Source organism: Watersipora subatra, chromosome 3 (genome assembly GCF_963576615.1).
Source record: "Watersipora subatra chromosome 3, tzWatSuba1.1, whole genome shotgun sequence".
In the NCBI taxonomy this organism is placed as follows: Eukaryota; Metazoa; Bryozoa; class Gymnolaemata; order Cheilostomatida; family Watersiporidae; genus Watersipora; species Watersipora subatra.
In genome coordinates, this window is record NC_088710.1 from 11,950,632 (window position 1) to 11,973,113 (window position 22,482).

The window sequence follows — 22,482 nt, forward strand, 5'->3', positions numbered from 1 at the left end:
ATACATAAATAGACAGATTAATTTGGCTTAAAACTGCGATAAAAACTTGGCAAACTTTTTCTAATCAAAATAAGACTGGCAAATGAAATGTCAATAATGCCGTGTGACAAAGAGTAGAACCATTAAGTCGGGCGCCTTTCACGAGAGAAACGTGCACATTTCACCAGTCTATAAAATCCTCCAATTGCCAAAGGTTTCTGTAATAAGCGTAAAAGTGCTGAAAAGTAATCGTTTCTTTTTTGCCAATTCTACCAGACTCTGAAATTTTGGACACTTATAATGCGTACTTTAGTAGTCCAAATGATGTCCAAAGCAGTGAAAGTAAAGGAAATGAAGATGATATTTAAAAAGAAATTCTTTTAAGATTTTTAAAGTATTTAATTGTAAGAATAATAATTTGATTTTATAAGATTTAGTTATAAGAAGAATCATTAAAATCTACAAGATTGAAGTATATAGTGACTGATGATGTGCAATATGTTGCTGTTATTATTTTCTAAAGATTTTGTTGATGGTACTACGGCTATGCTCAATATTGAGGTACTGCCAAGCCGTTTTTAAAATATCTGCAAAATTAAGTAATAGGCCTACATTTTCTTCTAGATATACATCTATTTCTATGACAACCAGCTAACATCTGTTTAGATTTTTAATTTCAGCATAATCCTTTAGATTTATTAGATATAAATACTTTTATATACATGTATATTGTAGCTATAAAGAGCTATAATATTTATGAACTATAAAATTACCTGTACTTTCACATATTTTATATATACATACTTGTATATATATATATATATATAGCAATATATATATATATATATATAGCAATATATATATATAAAATTATTTCCTCACCCCGGATACCCGTATGGGTGGTAAATTCTGCTCTAACTCGGGTCTCCTACCAGAGACCTGGGAGTTTGAGGACTCGCCTCAAGATCTTAGCTGTTTCCAATAGTGCACTTTTCTGCAACTCACCTGAGTTGATTGCTGTTGGTATTTGGGTAAGCCACATTTTATGCGCCGGTGTTATTGCACCCAGTGCCCCAATGACTACTGGGATTACAGTTGTTCTTACATTCCAGCATTTTTCAATTTCTTCTCAAAGAGGGAGATATTTTTCTACCTTTTCTTTCTCTTTGCTGGCTATATTGTAGTTATTGGGTACTGCTATATATATATATATTTAAAAAAAAAAAAATTTGTTTCCTCACTCCGGATACCCCGTATGGGTGGTAAATTCTGCTCTAACTCGGGTCTCCTACCAGAGACCTGGGATTTTGAGCACTCGCCTCAAGATCTTAGCTGTTCCCAATAGCGAACTTTTCTGCAACTCACCTGAGTTGATTGTTGTTGGTATTTGGGCAAGCCACATTTTAAGCGCCGGTGTTATTGCGCCCAGTGCCCCAATGACTACTGGGATTACAGTTGTTCTTACATTCCAACATTTTTCAATTTCATCTCCAAGAAGAAGATATTTCTCTACCTTTTCTTTTTCTTTGCTGGCTATATTGTAGTCATTGGGTACTGCTATATCTATTATAGTAGCCCTCTTGTTCTCCTTGTCTACCACCACTATATCTGGTTGGTTTGCTAGGACATGCTTGTCAGTTTGGATGTACAAGTCCCAGAGGATCTTAGCGCGGTCATTTTCATTCACCTTACCAGGAGCTTCCCACCAGTGTTGTGGTTTATTAAGGCCATACTCATCACATAGACTTCTATACACAATACCTGCGACATGATTATGTCGCTCAGTGTATGCGTTCCCTGCTAGCTGCCTGCATCCACTGATGATGTGCTGGATGGTCTCAGGTGCATCTTTGCACAGTCTGCATCTAGGATAGTCTCTAGTGTGATAGATTTTCGTTTGGAGTTGCCTTGTTGAGAGCACTTGCTCCTGGGCTGCCATGATTAGCGACTCTGTATTGGCCGTTAGGTTTCCTTTGTTCAGCCACATATATGTCTGGTGAAAATCGCCAACCTTAGGTATTTGTTGGTGGTAAGCACCATGAAGAGGTTTCGTGTGTCAGTCAATTTCCTCATCATCAGGGCGTAGGTCCGTTGTAAAAGCCGATTGAAATTCAGCTAGCAACTTATCTGAAATGGCCATGGAGGCTGCATATGCTTTGATGCTTTGCTCCTCCTCTTTCACTGTCTGCTGTACACTTTTGAGTCCCCTACCGCCATCTTTCCTATCAAGATACAATCTAGTAGTATCACATTTTGGGTGGAGTGCTCCATGCATGGTCAGCAGTTTACGAGTTGCTATATCTGTTTCTTTGATGGCTTCCTCAGTCCACTTTATTATGCCTGCTGGATATCTTATTACTGGCAGTGCATAGGTATTTATTGCTGTGATTTGGTTCTTGGCATTGAGCTGGCTCTGTAAGACCTGCCGAAGGCGTTTCTTGTATTCGGTAATGGCTTTGTGACGTACCTCGGCTTCGTGGTTGATGTTGCTTTGCATAATCCCCACGTACTTATACCCTTCTTCTATATCTTTGATGGTACCATTTGGCATTCTTAGGCCATCTGTGAGCATAGAGTGGCCTTTCTTAAGAATTAGCCTTCCACATTTCTCAATACCGAAGGTCATTCCGATGTCCTTGCTGTATACCTGAGTGAGGTGTATTAGCGAATCAATGTCCCTTTCTTTGTTAGCATACAGCTTGATGTCATCCATGTAGAAGAGGTGGTTTATCTTGGTGCCACTCTTAAACTGGTACCCATATTGAGTCTCTTCCATCATATTGCTTAGAGGGTTTAGGCATATGCAGAAGAGCAGCGGTGATAAGGAGTCACCTTGATAGATGCCTCGCTTAATTTGTACACTTGCCAGCTTTCACTGAGCCTACTAACTTTCTTGCGCAAGTCCTTGATCTTATTTTGTAGCCTCAGCTGCCAAGATGGAATGGCTTGAAGCCTTGTTGGCATTGGCTTAATATCCATCTCCTCCAAGATGACGGTTGCTGTACTGTAGATTAAGGCATTAGTCTCACTGATTGATCAAGTTGAGATCGACTCCAGTGCCATGTTAATGTCTTCTAACAGCTTCTTAGGTATGGCCTTGCTAACTCTTCGTAGTGGTACCCTGCTTCCATAATCATTAGCAGCTGACCATCTTGTTGATGATATTTTCCACAAACTCTCTCACCCTTGGGTCAAGGTCCAAGTGCGTGTCTTCTTCATCCTGTGAGTCAACACATGATTGTGTATGCATGACAGTTGATATGCACTCCTCATTGGTTCAGGTTACTTGGGTGAACTGTTCTCTAATTTCATCTACCTCAAGTTCCGATATGAGGTGCCGCTTGATTATGTTACTCCTCTGAGCTACAAGTTGCTTAGCGGTTAGTGGCAATTCAGGGCGCATGTTTATCCACAGCTGCCGCATCCTTCCCATATAGCCCCACTTTTGAGGTTCACTCATAAAGTAGCACTGCATGAGGTCCGTGTTATCAGTCCGAGTCCATTTCATCCGTTTTGAACCAGTAGCCCATTTTTCACTGCCTTGTCCTGGTTCAACTACAGGCAGCGCGGACCTTGTTTGACCGGGCGACGTCCGAGCCAGCATGGCTTTGGTTATTGCACTCATCATAGAGGTTGTAGACATAGAGGTTGTAGACATTATACAAGCAAGGGTCTTGTCCAAGGACCACCAGAAAAGTGCAGTTGTTGGGGTTTGAACCGAGGACCTAATGATCACGGTCCCGATACCTTACCAACTGCGCTATCTGTCCTGTCAGATAGCGCAGTTTATATATCTATATATATATATATCTTCTGTACTAAAATAAAAAGCTTTACCGAATGTCGGTAAAGCTTTTCATTTTAGTACAATTGCGTCTGAGGAGTGCTTCGCACGAAACAAATTTGTAACGCAAATACTAAAAGTTTACTTTTTTCGCAATAATTTTTCAAATATTTCATACTCCACTATTAGTCTTTTAGGTTTTTAATGTAGAGTTCTCTTTTTATATGCTTTTGCACTTGCTTTTAGTTAATATATATAGATATATTAATATATATATATATTTATAGATATATATATATATAGCAATATATATACATATAGCATGTCCTAGCAAACCAACCAGATATAGTGGTGGTAGACAAGGAGAACAAGAGAGCTACTATAATAGATATAGCAGTACCCAATGACTACAATATAGCCAGCAAAGAAAAAGAAAAGGTAGAGAAATATCTCCCTCTTTTAGAAGAGATTGAAAAATGCTGGAATGTAAGAACAACTGTAATCCCAATAGTCATCGGGGCACTGGGCGCAATAACACCGGCGCATAAAATGTGGCTTGCCCAAATACCAACAACAATCAACTCAGGTGAGTTGCAAAAAAGTGCACTATTGGGAACAGCTAAGATCTTGAGGCGAGTGCTCAAACTCCCAAGTCTCTGGTAGGAGACCCGAGTTAGAGCAGAATTTACCACCCATACGGAGTATCCGGGGTGAGGAAAGAATTTATATATATATATATATATATAGCAATATATATATAAATAGCAATATATATATATAGCAATATATATATATATATAGCAATATATATGTAGCAATATATATATATATATATATAAAAAATTGTTTCCTCACCCCGGATACCCGTATGGGTGGTAAATTCTGCTCTAACTTGGGTCTCCTACCAGAGACCTGGGAGTTTGAGCACTCGCCTCAAGATCTTAGCTGTTCCCAATAGTGCACTTTTCTGCAACTCACCTGAGTTGATTGCTGTTGGTTTTTTGGGCAAGCCACATTTTATGCGCCGGTGTTATTGCACCCAGTGCCCCAATGACTACTGGGATTACAGTTGTTCTTACATTCCAGCGTTTTTCAATTTCTTCTCTAGAAGGGAGATACTTTTCTACCATTTCTTTCTCTTTGCTGGCTATATTGTAGTCATTGGGTACCGCTATATCTAAATATATATATATATATTTTTTTTTTTTAGTACAATTGCGTCTGAGGAGTGCTTTGCACGAAACAAATTTGTAACGCAAATACTAAAAGTTTACTTTTTTCGCAATAATTTTTCAAATGTTTCATGCTCCACTAATAATCTTTTAAGTTTTTAGTGTAGAGTTCTCTTTTTATATGCTTTTGCATTTGCTTTTAGTTAATATATATATATATATATAAGTACAAATACGGAAAAAGATTTTAGCAACAGTTTATTACTTAAAGTTTCATGATGCAAAATGATGTTATGTTTGCACCAATCTCCAGATAAAAAATTGCATGACACAAACACAAAACCAAGAATACACTAAGAACACCAAAATGAAGAGTTACCTGTATAAGTACAAAGACGGAAAAAATTTTTTCAGTCATGTATATTAGTTTGGTAATGTAATATCTTCTAGATGCGATCGGTATATTCTTGGTAGAGTATTCAAATCTAACTGTTTCTATAGTCAGTTCACTCTCTAATAGTGCTCAACAAAGGTAGGAGCGTATTTACAGATAATGGTTGAGACTTCACCGATATATACATATGTATATATATATATATATATATATATATATATATATATATATATATATATATATATATGTATATACATGTATATGTATATATACATATATATACATATATATATATATATATATATATATATATATATATATATATATATGTATGTATGTATGTATGTTTGTATGTATGTACGTATGTATGTATGTATATTACACAACAGCTTGCCATTTTACTTCTAGCATTGCACTTTTCCTATAGCAGGGAGAGATATAAACATATAATATTTTCCTTTCATTATTGCTGTTTGTTGCACATCATAACACCCACTACATTTCAGCTACCATTGCAGCTACCATTACAGTTTTCTTATTGCAGTGCCATTTGACTGCAAATATTGCATTTCTCAACCAGCAGGACCCTTTCTTTTTCCATTATCGCTTTGGTCGTGGGCTGTATGACAGGGGAGTTTATAATATTATTATAATATATCATTACGATACTATATGTCTTTCTGTTCTGCAAACTTTTTCACACTTGCGCTCATTTCGTGTAAAACATGATGCGTTACCATGAAATGACAAGTCTATTAAAATGCTATAGCCATAGATTAACTGCAGTGACTGCCAAGCCAGTACAGCTTTGGTTTGGGTTTTCACTGCTACCACACCACAAGTGGTGGTACTAAACTAATACCACTGCTTCAGTGGTTTTTACTGCTACCACACCGAAAGTGGTACTCAACTAATATCATTGATTGAGCGGTTTTAGACAATGCTATAATTATGTTGCTCCTTTCTAGACAATTTATAATATATCCTCAAGATAATTATCTTTTCATGAGTGATGCTAATGAAACCACCTCATGAGTGGTACTAATAATAATTGCTAATAAGTGATATTAGTGGTGGCATCTAAACCGATCATTTAGTAATACTATGATGCCAGATGACCTAGCAGGGAACGATGTAACGACTGGACAACCGTATCAAGGCCAAAAAGACAGCTCGGTCTCTTCAAGCTACTAGAAACTCAAACAGGCTCCTCCGGACTGAGGCAAAATGAGACTAAGCTGGCCCTTGGCCCGCCATTGATCAGTAAAAACAACTGGGTCGATCACTGAGCCGGCAGATAAAAAATGACCTACGATCAACCAGGCAGATGAAAGACCAATCTGTCACCAAGTCGGCACTGAATAGACTTAGTGTTGAGTCAGCCTTCCCAAAGAAGCAGGGGCAGAATCTGCTGAAAATCTGCAAAATCTGCTGAAAGCAGATTTTGCAGAGCAGATGAAAGCTGTCTTATATGAAGTTACTTGTGGTGCACACATTGACTATGTTTTTATATATCTACACAAATGTATATTTTCTTTTATACTCAAAAGGGCTTTTTGTTCAGTTGGGAGCAGTAAAGGGTTGACAGCGGATCCTTTACACTGTCTTATATATGAGAGGACAGTGAAATTGCTGGCATAAGCCTATGACTTTTATACATTTATGGCATGATCTAAAGCTAGCAATAAACTTAGTGATACATCGATTATTGATAAATGATTTAACTCTTGAAATGTTTTTGAGCAAGAAAAAACTTATATATTTAGTATATGTTTTGTTAATTATACTCATTCATCTCTATAAAAGTGACAATTATTCTATTGTAACCTCTTTAAAACTATATGCTCATGAATTATTTTTGGCCCATAATTTGGTATTGACTGGCTCAATTAGATTTCCACTGATAAGTCACTAATTTGCTTACATTTCTCTATCTGTGTAAGTAGTTGATGTAAACAAACAACCACCATAAAACTTAGTACAGTTTAAGTGAGAAACGAAGCTGTAATCAAAATGTTTTAAAAATACCAACATAATAGCCGTAATTTGTCAATTTAGTTTCTCAAAAACTAGCCAGCAAAGCTTTTTCACAATATTAAGTCTTTTTGAATGCTTTAAAGGTGAAAGTTTGATAAAAAAATTATTTTAAGTATTTTATTAAAAAGGCGTGTAACTGAAACTGACTTTCATTTTGTAGTTCAGGTAATTTGAGACACTAAGAGCAATGAAGAAAATTAGTGAAACCAGTTATAATAAAGAGACATAAAATCAAATCAGTTTGTAGTCTGTGCTCTATTGTTACTTGTTGACACAAGTTTTAGGTTTATCTGTTACAGTAGCTGTACATTTTTAGTAGATATATATTTAGTTTTATTATTATGCACCCTGTTTTTGTTTCTGATAAAATTACTGTGTGTGGTTAGCACTTTGAGATGCTTGTTGTTAATATGTATGGTTTGCAGTGACTACTGGTTAGTTTATTCAAATAATTATGCTCTGTACATGACCATTGCATGACTCATTGAGGGTTTTCATGATTGTTTAATTGATGTGAAATGCACAAGTCTCTTCAACAGTTATCTAGAAATTTATTTTGGTTGCTAAACAGACAGTGCTCCAAAGTACAAATCAATCATACTTTACAATTTATTCAATCAGGTTATTTAACATTTTGATAAGAAAAAATACAAAAATAAACATTATTATATATTGACAGATAGTTATCTTATTGACTTAGTAGGAATTATAATTATTGGCTATATTCATAATAACTCAGGGTGTCTTATTGAAAAGCAGCGATATCTCAACTTTTTAACCTAAATAAACCAAGAAAATTGTGCAGATATGCTCCAAAACACATGGCAGCTGCTGCCTCACACACTAGGTTTATTCAATTTTTGTTTTCAAGTAGATGGAAAGCAAACTTTAGTAAACCTGGCTGTGACTTTTATCATTATTGATTTATTTGAAATGAAACCTTTACATCAAGAAAAATATAAACCAAAACCATTACATAAATGGAATTTTTTACATAGCTGTCATTATGTGTTCATATGTTTCATTTTTCAAATCTTTGCATAAAGCAGTGGGAGCAATCATGTATCTATATTTGCACAACTTTGCTTCGTTTGCTCTTGTTCTGTTCACTGACATCTCAGCCACAACAAATAACTTCAGTTGCACGTGAGTATGTCTTAATTTTTTAGTTTGTAATATATTTGTAATGGTTACAAATTTTTCCAGCTACATAAAATAACCTTTCTGTAGCATTTAGAATTAAAAGCATTAAAATGTTATAAAATTCAAGTGTATCGCTGCTACTTGTACATAGTTAGAAATTGATTTAAAAGGTGTTAATTATAAAAGAGAAAAAATACATAAAAATAATATTAATACGCAATTGGGTTAAGATGTAACCCTTGTAACGACAAGTAATGACAGGGCCCAGGGCTAAAGGGAGCCATCATGACTGTTTGGTGGTGCTGAGGCAACGGGGCCGGCTTAGCTCCACTGAGCTGTTAGACAGACCTTTGATTCGGCCGGATTACAGCTGGTTAGTCGTTAGCTGGTAAAACAGCTAGAGGCACCATAAAGCTTGCAGAGATAACTGGCGACCAACGAATAATTGGACAAATGAAAGACCAACTTGCGACCGGTAGTCTATGTATATATCGTAACCTATGCGAGCATGTATTATTTTATAAGCCTATATCGTTTACTCTTGTGTACTGCATGGAATACTAATACTAGTAGTTATGTCATTATGTTAATAGTGTAGCTAGGGGTTATGTCATTCGTTTCGTCATTTCCAGGATTGCTGTTCACATGCTTGTATAACTCACTGCTATAATTTATAACTGGTCTCACCTTTCTACCTTTGTTTTACTGAAAGACTGCCATCATTGGAATCATGCCATTCAGTTGCCATGAATCTTCACATCATGTGGCTCCAGCCATTAGATATTAGAGATCCACTGCTCAATCTCACAGCTGTATTGTTCTTTATAGTCTGTGTTTATAGCATACTCAGCGCATTGATTTTAAAACTCTTGTCCATGGATTTTCCATTTCCATACTACCATCCACTTAATTCCATCGAATACAGCTTTAAAGTCAGTATCTTCGATAGTCAAACCGTCTGTCTCAGAATTTTTCAACTCGAAGTTATCTTCATATAACATAGCAACTACAGGTTGTGATGAACAACCAAATGTTACCTTGTCTCTTGCACGTATTTTTATACTTTCAAGTTTGTAGATTCCTTTTACACCAAGAATCAACTTTCACCCACCTAATAACTCAGGTACTACCAAGTGACGTAACTGAATAGTGTCACAATGGTCTATAGCTAACTTGACGCCCGCTTCTCTACAGCAATGCGTGTTATTTCCATGTAACATCTTTACTGTCTTTTGTTGCCCTCCTATGCCAAGACCTATTTTACAAGCAACACTTACTGAAATTACCGACTGCTGACATCCACTATCAATTAGAGTTTTTATAGACGGTCTATGAAGCCTCCCAGATATAATTGGCAGCGTTGCCTCTAATTTTGGTTGTTGGGAAGAGCATGCTGCGCTGATGCTTCCCATTCCTGTTTCCCTGGTGCCTCTTAGCTGTGCAGTTTTTGCTTACATGTCCGATATTATTACAGTTGTAACCATGGGTTAGCTTACTGAAAAAAATTTGATTTTTATTCCTGCATGACAAGATCTTGATATGTGTTCAAAAGCGGTACTAGCATAGCATGGAACACATTTTGCTGGTTGATTACGTTTGTCACAGGTAGCAGCACTGCATACATAAGGCACAGCTAAAATTGAAATGAGAATTGCTCGAGCTCTAGTTACAATTTTTGAGTAATAGTGATAGTATTACATGCAGTACACAATAATATATGATATAAGCTTGTAAAAGTAATACATGCTCACATAGATTACTATATATACCTAGACTACCTGACTAAACAGCAAATGAAGGACTGAGCTATTATCTAATCAGCCTCTCCAGCAAGGAGGTAGCACTTATCAAAACAATCATATAAAAAGAGCCTGAATAACTCTAGCAAGCCTCAGCACAATGGAGTTTACTTCTACCCAGTTGATCGAATATGAACTTTTCACTGTATTTGTTATATATAACATTTGGGAAATATGTATTTGTTCTATGTAGTCAAAGTGGTGTGGTTCTTTGTAAAGTAGTGAAGGGTGACAGTGGATTCCTTTGCAATGGTAGCATAAGTGGGATTTTAGATACATGTATATGAATCCACTGAAACCAGTGAACCCTTACATGAACTCACCAAAGCCACCCTAGTGGTAGTAAAACGAGTTACTCAGGGAGAATTAGTATCTCAAGATAAAACACTCCCAGGATTAAGAAGCACTTACAATAGCTACCATAAATATGGCAGCCTGTCTTTTCAGATCCAAAAAGTCTCTCTTGTAAAAGAAGGCATAGGAATGGCTACCAGGTGTGCACAAAACGAAGATTATAACTACGGATCATTTGGCAAATGTACTTGAGAGATTGATGGTTGTGCCTTGAGCTCAGGCATTTGTTCCAGCTCACCAGTTTAACCCTTTACCTGCCGTAAACGCATTTATGCCTTTTTATGGTCGACTGCCATAGACGCATTTTTGTGACTTTCTCAGCAATTGTGTAGTAAAGTAATTTTATTATTTGTTGACAACATAACCATTGATCTTTACGAATTTTATGGTGTGAACAGTGTTGTCCAAAAATTATTTTATAAATTTACCCTAAAAATTGTTGTGGAAGTAATAGTTTTGTATAAGTAAGGAATATTGTAGAGGATCGTTTTAGCTTTGCATCAATCATAGCTTTCCATAGCTTTAGCAATGCACAAAGAATAAACACATTAATTTTTTATAAAGCACTAATTTTTAAAATGTTGGCAAAATAAAATATATAACGCAAGTGTTCTAGATAGAGTTTGAAGTGGAAAACAAATGTTATACATATCACAAAGGATAATTGGCAGTTTTCAGGAAAGTGGTTGGCAGTATTTGTAATTTTGTATTTGTAAATTTGTAAATGAATGGTAGTGAAAAGGTTACGTTATTTTAGTACACATGCTCAGAAGATGTTGAATACCTTATAAGTCGCTTCTAGGAAATAGCCGCGGTAAAAACTGAACTGAGGCAGCCAGTCTGTCGCATCATTAAAAAGCTCTGAGAGAGGAGGAAGACCATCGTAGATGTGCCAACCAGTTAGTAGCCATATTTTACGCATAGTAAGCTCAGTTTGGTCATTCTCCTTGACATGCTCAGTCTGAGCTAAGTAAACGAAATATCCTGAAAAGTGCCACAAGAACCTCCTTTTACGAGCATGTTGTTTAGGTAGAGCAACTGAACCCAGTGGCCTACGGTGACCTGTCAGTCTGCCATTAGGCCAATATGGCAAAGCAAATGTTTGGCAGTGCGCTGAACAGAGTCTCAACCAGCAATGGTGTGTACTGGGTATGCTAAAACTACATTAACTGACACGGTCAAAGCTGGCACCAAGTTTTTTCAGATACGGTCTAGAGAATATCAGCAGACTGCATTCATGGATAAGTGGCCAGTCGAGCAAACAGAAATGTTTAGGATCAGACTGTCAGCCAAGTTTCACTTGTTGTGCAGCAGCTGACAAAGCAAGTTTTACAGCTAAAGGAAAAATGGTGCGGTCCTAAAGAGACAATGCTGGTCAAACTCCTTCAGTGTTGAAGCTTTGGGGGGCAGACACGAATTCCAAGGCACTGTCCTTGTGAAAAGCAGTCAAACAAAAAAAAACCGACCAAGGGATGCAACAGTAGTTCCAACTATTAGCATTACTTCACACATTTGTATTACAAAATGCTGGCCTCAAATTGTTCAAGCTATGGCAAAAGGACTTTTGGCTAATTGACCAGAATTGCAGATCTCAGTTGAACGCAAAAGAAAAAGCCTCAATAAAAGTTGGAAAAAAGAGTGATGCGGAGGCTCTCTGCCAAATCCAAGTAAAACGGGGCAGAACTGCAATCACCTTCTGTCTTATCTAATTGAGCGAAAAAGTAATGTAAAGGTATCCTGACGTATGTATTCAGGTCAAGGAGGTGACGCGAAAGACTTCCGACATAGTTCTCCAAGATGACTATGAGGCCTTTGAAAGCTGGGTCCATATATCTAGATTCCCAGACTGGCAAAGAAAATCGCAGTTGGAACCTAAATAGGCCACACCCAGCGGAGTTGCAAAGAGTGTACTCGGACACCGATCCGGAAAGACTGGGTCAGAAGCCAAACCGACGTACCAAAAGTGTGCTCCGGCAGATTCAGGAATGTCTGGTTCCAACAATTTCATTTTTCAGTGTAAGGATCAAGCTGATCAGGGCACCGGCTCTAGGTTGGGCCCTCTTTCACCACCTATATTCTTTATAGAGATGCAGTGATGCTCCAAACAGCTCATAACGGGTCCTTGAGTGAGGCAGCTTAAAGCACACTGCTCTATCATTCCTGGAACATGTAGGAGCCTGTTGCGATGCTCGGCAAAGCAATCCAGAAACTGACTTTTATCCTGTAGGACTGTTTTTCATGGATTTGTTTTAGATAAACTGTTGCTCTTTTCTGTAGACCATATACTTATCTGGGACCGTAATAAAATATATTCATATTGTTGCAATCGGCAGAAGACTGTAAGTTTTTTGTGACTTTTTTCAGTAATGTTTATTCCGTTCTTGGGTGTCGCTGGAGTTGGGTTTTCACTGTTAAATTTTTTACATTGCTTGTTGTGATGCAACTCAACAGATACTGACTGAATTTAATTTTTTTTACGCTGCTAGATTAGCTTCACATTATTCTTTGAAATTAATTTTGTTTTTTTTCCTGGATGATATGACCATTACCTCCCTTATTATTTTAACAACCAGACTCTTTAATTCTTTCTATCAATTAGGGAATTCCTCCACTATTTTCTTTTTATCTAACTATCAATGTATTTTTTTCCTCTTTCAACTTCAATGCCTTTAATCTTTCCAACTATACTCTATTATATATTACACACACATGCACGCTCAAAGGCACGCACACGCAGAAACACACATGCACTCACACGGGCCGACACACATGCACACATGCATGCACAATCATGCATTTGAGCACACACATGCAGACATATGCACGCACATGTACACACATACCCAAACACGCGCACACAGGCACATGTGCACACGCAGCACGCACACATGAGTCTACATAAATTTATATAAATGTATGTATACATATATATGTATATACATACTTACATGTATATATATATATATATATGTATACATATAGGTACATACATACATACATACATACGTATAAATATTTATAAAAAATTGTTTTTTCACCCCGGATACCCCGTATAGGTGGTAAATTCTGCTCTAACTCGGGTCTCCTACCAAAGACCTGGGAGTTTGAGCACTCGCCTCAAGATCTTAGCTGTTCCCAATAGCGCACTTTTCTGCAAATCACCTGAATTGATTGCTGTTGGTATTTGGGCAAGCCACATTTTATGTGCCGGTGTTATTGCGCCAAGTGCCCCAATGACTACTGGGATTACAGTTGTTCTTACATTCCAGCATTTTTCAATTTCTTCTCCAAGAGGAAAATATTTCTCTACCTTTTCTTTTTCTTTGCTGTCTATATTGTAGTCATTGGGTACTGCTATATCTATCATAGTAGCCCTCTTGTTCTCCTTGTCTACCACCACTATGTCTGATTGGTTTGCTAGGACATGCTTGTCAGTTTGGATGTAGAAGTCCCAGAGGATCTTAGCGCGGTCATTTTCATTCACCTTACCAGGAGCTTCCCACCAGTGTTGTAGTTTATTAAGGCCATACTTATCACATAGAATTCTATACACAACACCTGCGACATGATTATGCAGCTCAGTGTATGCGTTCCCTGCTAGCTGCTTGCATCCACTGATTATGTGTTGGATGGTCTCAGGTGCATCTTTGCACAGTCTGCATCTAGGATAGTCTCTAGTGTGATAGATTTTCGTTTGGAGTTGCCTTGTTGGGAGCACTTGCTTCTGGGCTGCCATGATTAGCGACTCTGTATTGGCCAATAGGTTTCCTTTGTTCAGCCACATATATGTCTGGTGAAGATTGCCAACCTTAAATATTTGTTGGTGGTAAGCACCATGAAGAGGTTTCGTGTGCTAGTCAATTTCCTAATCATCAGGGCGTAGGTCCGTTGTAAGAGCAGTCGATTGAAATTCATAGATATATATATATATATATATAAATTGTTTCCTCACCCCGGATATCCCGTATGGGTGGTAAATTCTGCTCTAACTCGGGTCTCCTACCAGAGACCTGGGAGTTTGAGCACTCGTCTCAAGATCTTAGCTGTTCCCAATAGCGCACTTTTCTGCAACTCACATTAGTTGATTGTTGTTGGTATTTGGGCAAGCCACATTTTATGCGCCGGTGTTATTGCGCCAAGTGCCCCAATGACTACTGGGATTACAGTTGTTCTTACATTCCAGCATTTTTCAATTTCTTCTCCAAGAGGAAAATATTTCTCTACCTTTTCTTTTTCTTTGCTGTCTATATTGTAGTCATTGGGTACTGCTATATCTATCATAGTAGCCCTCTTGTTCTCTTTGTCTACCACCACTATGTCTGATTGGTTTGCTAGGACATGCTTGTCAGTTTGGATGTAGAAGTCCCAGAGGATCTTAGCGCGGTCATTTTCATTGACCTTACCAGGAGCTTCCCACCAGTGTTGTGGTTTATTAAGGCCATACTCATCACATAGACTTCTATACACAATACCTGCGACATGATTATGCCGCTCAGTGTATGCGTTCCCTGCTAGCTGTCGGCATCCACTGATGATGTGTTGGATGGTCTCAGGTGCATCTTTGCACAGTCTGCATCTAGGATCGTCTCTAGTGTGATAGATTTTTGTTTGGAGTTGCCTTGTTGGGAGCACTTGCTCCTGGGCTGCCATGATTAGCGACTCTGTATTGGCCGTTAGGTTTCCTTTGTTCAGCCACATATATGTCTGGTGAAGATCGCCAACCTTAGATATTTGTTGGTGGTAAGCACCATGAAGAGGTTTCGTATGCCAGTCAATTTCCTCATCATCAGGGTGTAGGTCCGTTGTGAGAGCAGCCGATTGAAATTCAGCTAGCAAATTATCTGAGATGACCATGGAGGCTGCATATGCTTTGATGCTTTGCTCCTCCTCTTTCACTGTCTGCTGTACACTTTTGAGTCCCCTACCGCCATCTTTCCTATCAAGATACAATCTAATAGTATCAGATTTTGGGTGGAGTGCTCCATGCATGGTCAGCAGTTTACGAGTTGCTATATCTGTTTCTTTGATGGCTTCCTCAGTCCACTTTATTATTCCTGCTGGATATCTTATTACTGGCAGCGCGTAGGTATTTATTGCCATGATTTGGTTCTTGGCATTGAGCTGGCTCCGTAAGACCTGCCGAAGGCGTTTCTTGTATTCGGTAATGGCTTTGTGACGTACCTCGGCTTCGTGGTTGATGTTGCTTTGCATAATCCCCAAGTACTTGTACCCTTCTTCTATATCTTTGATGGTACCATTTGGCATTCTTAGGCCATCTGTGAGCATAGAATGGCCTTTCTTAAGAATTAGCCTTCCACATTTCTTAATACCGAAGGTCATTCCGATGTCCTTGCTGTATACCTGAGTGAGGTGTATTAGCGAATCAATGTCCCTTTCTTTGTTAGCATACAGCTTGATGTCATCCATGTAAAAGAGGTGGTTTATCTTGGTGCCACTCTTAAACTGGTACCCATATTGAGTCTCCTCCAGCATATTGCTTCGAGGGTTTAGGCATATGCAGAAGAGCAGCGGTGATAAGGAGTCACCTTGATAGATGCCTCGCTTAATTTGTACACTCGCCAGCTTTTTGCCATTAGCCTCCAGTTCTGTCTTCCATTTGGTCATTGATATCTTGATGAATGCCACAAGAGCAGGGTGAACATTGTACATACTGAGGCACTCAAGTATCCAACTATGGGGAATTGAGTCATAGGCCTTTCTGTAGTCAATCCAAGCCATGGCAAGATTGGTTTGCCTTCTCCTGCTGTCTTGACAGACCGTCCGATCCACCAGTAACTGATGTTTAGCTCCTCGGGTATTGCGCCCAATTCCTTTCTGAGCACTGGTCATATAGTGACTCATGTGCTCTTCCAGTTTGTCTGCAACTATTCCTGAGAGCAGTTTCCAAGTGGTGGGCAACCACGTTATTGGTCGATAGTTTTTGGGAATCGGCCCCTGCTTTGGATCTTTTATCAGAAGCACAGTTCGTCCTTTGGTCAGCCTTTCTGGATGGTCGCCTTGTTCTATTAGGTATTCCATCTGCTTAGCCATTCTAGTGTGAAGTGATGTCAATTTCTTTAACCAGAAGGCTTGAATCATGTCATGGCCAGGTGCTGCCCAGTTCTTCATACGCTGCACTCTGCACTTAATGTCGTCTTTGCTGATGGTGAGTCCTTGCTGAGCCACAGTGTGTTGATGGTTCTCTTTAAGCCTCTTCAGCCAATTTGCAGTGGTGTTATGAGTGGTCTCTTTCTCCTAGATGTCCTTCCAGAACTTTGAAGTGCTAGATCGGGGAGGCTCAGAGATTGGCCTCTGCAGTTCACCTTTGAACTGGGAATACACTCTAGATGGGTTATTGATGAACATTTTGTTCATTCTCTTGTTATCTCGCTCTTAGGTGTACCGCTTCAGTCGTGCCGAGAGTGCTACTAGCCGCTGTTTGGCAGATTCTAGAGCTTCTATTGTGGCTTCCCTTTTTGGACGCTCCAAACTGTGGTTAGATCTCTCACTGAGCCTACTAACTTTCTTGCGCAAGTCCTTGATCTTATTTTGTAGCCTCAGCTGCCAGGATGGAATGGCTTGAAGCCTTGTTGGCATTGGCTTAATATCCATCTCCTCCAAGATGACGGTTGCTGTACTGTAGATTAAGGCATTAGTCTCACTGATTGATCAAGTTGAGATCGACTCCAGTGCCATGTTAATGTCTTCTAACAGCTTCTTAGGTATGGCCTTGCTAACTCTTCGTAGTGGTACCCTGCTTCCATAATCATTAGCAGCTGACATCTTGTTGATGATATTTTCCGCAAGCTCTTTCACCCTTGGGTCAAAGAGCTTGCGGCCACTTGGACCTCCAAGTGGCATGTCTTCTTCAGCCCGTGAGTCAACACATGATCGTGTATGCACGACAGTGTGTGTTGATATGCACTCCTCGTTGGTTGAGGTTACTTGGGTGAACTGTTTCCTAATTTCATCTACCTCAAGTTCCGATATGAGGTGCCGCTTGATTATGTTACTCCTCTGAGCTACAAGTTGCTTAGCGGTTAGTGGCAATTCAGGGCGCATGTTTATCCACAGTTGCCGCATCTTTCCCATATAGCCCCACTTTTGAGGTTCACTCATAAAGTAGCACTGCATGAGGTCCGTGTTATCAATCCGAGTCCATTTCATCCGTTTTGAACCAGTAGCCCATTTTTCACTGCCTTGTCCTGGTTCAGCTACAGGCAGCGCGGACCTTGTTTGACCGGGCGACGTCCGAGCCGGCATGGCTATAGTTATTGCACTCATCATAGAGGTTGTAGACATTATACAAGCAAGGGTCTTGTCCAAGGACCACCAGAAAAGTGCAGTTGTTGGGGTTTGAACCGAGGACCTAATGATCACGGTCCCGATACCTTACCAACTGCGCTATCTGTCCTATATATATATATATGTAAATATATATATATATATATATGTATATATAGATATATATATATCTATATATATATATATGCATGTATATAATATACATGTATAATAATAACTGTATAATAATAAACATACAGTTACGTGTATATTACATGCATCAGCTTCTTGCTATTATGATATTTTAAATTGTTTATTGTCTGACTTCTGAAACAATAGGGGATTCGAACTGCTAGTACTATTGTGAACCAGGATGGAGTAACTCAGCATTGTCTAATGTTTGGTTTTGATTATGCTATGTTTGATATGCAAAAATCTTAATTAAACAAATACGTCTGCTTTACCAATAGCTTAAAACAGTTCAAAACTGAATAGTTTTTGATATGACAACAGCAAAATCAATAGCAAAACTTTTATTAAAATGTTAATTTTATTTGTTCACAAACTTGAGTTGAAGACCATGAGTAGCGATGTCTGGTGACATCAAAATACAAAATCCACAACTTAGCTGAGTATATTGCAGTTATAAAGCTAAACTTTAATACTAATTTCAGGCTTCAAAGGCGCGGAGTTCGCTACCCTGCAACATGGAATCAAAATGCTTCATGGTATCAAGCGGTTTCAGCCTTCAGGCAAAGCTGCAACTCTTTAAACCTGAGCTGTCAAGTGATTCAGACAGTTGGTGACAACAATGAGAAATTTTACCATGCTTTGTATTACCACAATTCATGCTATGATGTTTTTAACTCTGCTAGAAATATTGTTGCTGGACGGAGTCAGCCTCCACCATGCTATGAGGTATTTGATTAAAACCTGGTTAGTTTACACGTAAACAATGAGCCCACAATAAATATTCTGTTGAAAGAGCTGTTTTGAGAGAGAGAGAAAAAAAAGAGAAAAGAAAAGGAAAAAAAGAGAGAGCGAGAGAGAGGAAGGAAGAGAGAGAGAGAGAGAGAGAGAGAGAGAAAGAGAGAGAGAAAGAGAGAGAGAGAGAGAGAGAGAGAGAGAAAGAGAGAGAGAGAGAGAGAGAGAGAGAGGGAGAAATATATGGAGGGAAAGGAAATGAGAGAGAGGGAAAGAAATAGAAAGAAGGTGAGAGAGGAAAGAGAAGAACAGAGAGAGGAAGATAAAGAAATTCAGAGGGAGAGAGCGGGAAATAAACAGAAGGAGAGAGAAAGGGAGAGGAAGAGAGAAAGGGAGATAAACAGAGAAAGAGAGGGAGGTAGATACTCATCGGGAGAGGAATAGGGAGAGGGATAGAAAGGGAGAGAGAGAGAGAGGGAGGGAGAGGGAAGAAGAGAGAGAAGGAGAGGAAAAGAGATGGAGAAAGGAAGGAAGGAAGAAGGAAAGGGTGAGAAAGGGAAGGAGAGAAAGAGACGGAGGGGGAGAAAGGGAGAGGGAGAGAGAGGGAGGGAGAGGGAAGAAGAGAGAGAAGGAGAGGAAAAGAGATGGAGAAAGGAAGGAAGGAAGAAGGAAAGGGTGAGAAAGGGAAGGAGAGAAAGAGACAGAGGGGGAGAAAGGGAGAGGGAGAGAGAGGGAGGGAGAGGGAAGAAGAGAGAGAAGGAGAGGAAAAGAGATGGAGAAAGGAAGGAAGAAGGAAAGGGTGAGAAAGGGAGGGAGAGAAAGAGACAGAGGGGGAGAAAGGGAGAAGGAGAGAAAGAGGGCTATAGAGAGAGGATCAGACAGAAAGAGAGATGGAGAGAAAAAGATAAAAAGAGATGGAAAGGGAGAGAGCGGGAGAGATAGTGTGTGAGTTTTGAAAGAGGAAGTGAGAGAGAGAGAGAGAGAGGGAGAGAGGAAGAAAAGGATGGAGAGATAGATTAGGAGAGTTCCAACTGTGCAATAAAACTGAATATTTAAGCTCGAATGAAGGTAGAATGAAAGTTATTTGACCTTGTAGACCAACTAAATTACAAGTATCATATATATTTATACACTATACCATAAGTTTACAGTCCAACTTTGTGCCGTTGCATGGCTAATCGTTTCACTTCAAAAGTGAACTTTTCAGCAATTTGATGAAACGAGAGAATGATTGTGATGGAATATACTATGATACTGTTCTACAACACAAAGGAAATAAAGATTTTCCAACAAATCACTTTGTTAAGCTGGTTAAAACATGAAGAAGCATCTACTACCCGCATGTAACTTCCTTCTGCCTTGAAAACATAGTTGATGTTTTGGGTTCATGAGAATAAGTGCAAAGACATTTTACAAGAAGATACAAGTTTGTTTAGTTAAGAGTAATCTACTATGTTTCCATGACTTGGCACGATGCCATTTGGAGCTGTTCCCAGGTTGAGTTACTTTGAAATTAAGTGTTTTAATGAACATCTGCCTGATGAGCATTTAACACAGGCGCTTGACCCCATAGGTCAAATACTAACCTAATTAGTGACCCTATAAATCGCTACACAGCCTTGTCATGCTGAGCTGAACAGCATTTGTTTGAGACATTGACAAATTAACACTGCTCAAATTGAAATAAAACTGACTGAATGTGGGAAAGTGTTTACAATGAAAGAGCCTTCGCAGATATTTTAATGTGCATCATTCGCTAGTGCTGTTTTCATCATTTGCAAACAAGATGGATTTCATAAAACATAAACCTGCTTGGCTTGTGAATATATGTGTTAACTGGTGTGACTAACTTACATATTGACTCAAATTGTGCATCGGAGGTGCCATGGAAACATAGTAAATGTCTAGCTCAGATGTCTAGCCAGATCTGTACTCGAACATGTCAAGACCAAAACAATGTTTAAATAAAAGAGGCAAAATGTTGATATATTTCTTAAAGCACGATTGTTGTGACTTTTATCATGTCGCTTAACTAAGTTCAATTATGACATAATGTTAAAGCACTAAAACACCTATCATGTCAAAAGTCTGGTAGTAATAGTAGGTGTATCAATACGAATACTAGCTTGCTCAAATTAACCATCGGCAATGTGCCTAGCTAATGGCAAGTGGAAGGGAACTAAATTACCTACCATTGGTTACAAGTTGATTTTTTTAAAGTAGTTCAACTAGTACTACTACATCCTAGTACATATGTAGTTTTGACAATTGTCAATATTGACGATTAGCCGATGAGACCCAAAACAACAGTTAACCCTAATTTAAGGTCAAAGCAAATTTCGCAAGTTCCAAACAAGTGTGTCTTGCATTTACACATCCTAAATTAATTGTAGAGTGCTGATTAAAGAATTATACCAACCGGTCAAGAAATAGCACATTGTGAAGTACACCAGCGAAACATAAAAAATTTGTCTACCAAAACAAGCTAATCCTGCAAATAATCTATTTTAATTTTTTCAACGCACACTCTTCTTTTATGAATAGAAATTTCTGATCGATAATTTTTAAACAAACCAAATAAAAATTAGCGATTTTAATAATATAAAGTTGTTTTCGGTCAATATTTGCAAAAATTGCTAACATTTCTGACCATTGTCATGACTAGAACCTGGATAGCATATCACAAAAATATTATTATAACTTTAATCTGTAACAGTATCCTCTAATATTAAAACATTATTGTGTTGTACTGTCAGTTAACCTTTAAAATTATTTAGCACTGCGCAACCAAGTAATGCAAGGGAAGACTGTATATACACATGCTGACTTACAAAACTGCCACATTTTGAGAAACTTCAGATTTTGAATGTGAGACAATGCTTTTAATGTTAAACCATATTGTGCACAAGTTTTACATAGCATGAAAAAAAGAAATAATTTGGAGATATCATAGGTAAAAGTTTGACTATTTAGAAACTTCAATAGATGAAATGTGATTGTATTATACTAGTTACTCTCATCATGAGTAGTTAATATATAAAAAATCACTCCGGAAAATCACCCCCTGCTTGAGTGGTGTTGTGGTAGTACTCTTGCAAGTTAATCTGGTGCCGGGTGTTCACCTTCCTTGTGGGGTAATCTTTTTCTTAATTGTCTTAGGTTGGTTTCAGACAGACAGATAAGGATTGTTTTAATTATAGTAAATATCACAATAATAATATTATCCTTTCAGTGAGTTTAAAGTCAAAGACCAACTATTTAGAACCTTCCAGTATGAGTGATGCTAATATGATTATATACATCTTAGGACATTACAATGGACAATCTCAATGCATTTCAATGTGAATGAATTTTACTATTTCATTATAGTATTATACATAGCTGGTTATTTATTAAATAATTACATGATAAATTTACTTGCTTAATGTATAATTCAGGGATAATACTTTTGCCATAACAGCTCGTTATACTTATGTACTTGGGATGTCTTTTACTAGATCATTGTAAAATTAATACTGAATTAAGGAACATTACAGTGAGAACACAACATATAAATGAAGACAAGAACACTCTTCAGCTGGACATTCTACACTTCAACTCTACTCTAGATTT

At 38.2% G+C, this 22,482-nt stretch overlaps 1 protein-coding gene across 1 annotated transcript; it reads left to right on the forward strand.

The window, feature by feature from the left end:
* The first annotated feature begins 19,386 nt into the window (after window positions 1-19,386).
* LOC137390347 (octapeptide-repeat protein T2-like) lies at window positions 19,387-19,812 on the forward strand. The gene has a single exon (XM_068076681.1). It carries the CDS (start codon window positions 19,387-19,389, stop codon window positions 19,810-19,812), a length of 426 nt encoding a protein of 141 aa, XP_067932782.1.
* The last annotated feature ends 2,670 nt before the right edge of the window (window positions 19,813-22,482 follow it).

Bases quoted from the DNA above. Each gene is read 5' to 3' on its own strand.
- LOC137390347 (XM_068076681.1), top strand. From the start codon at position 19,387: ATGGAGAAAGGAAGGAAGGAAGAAGGAAAGGGTGAGAAAGGGAAGGAG.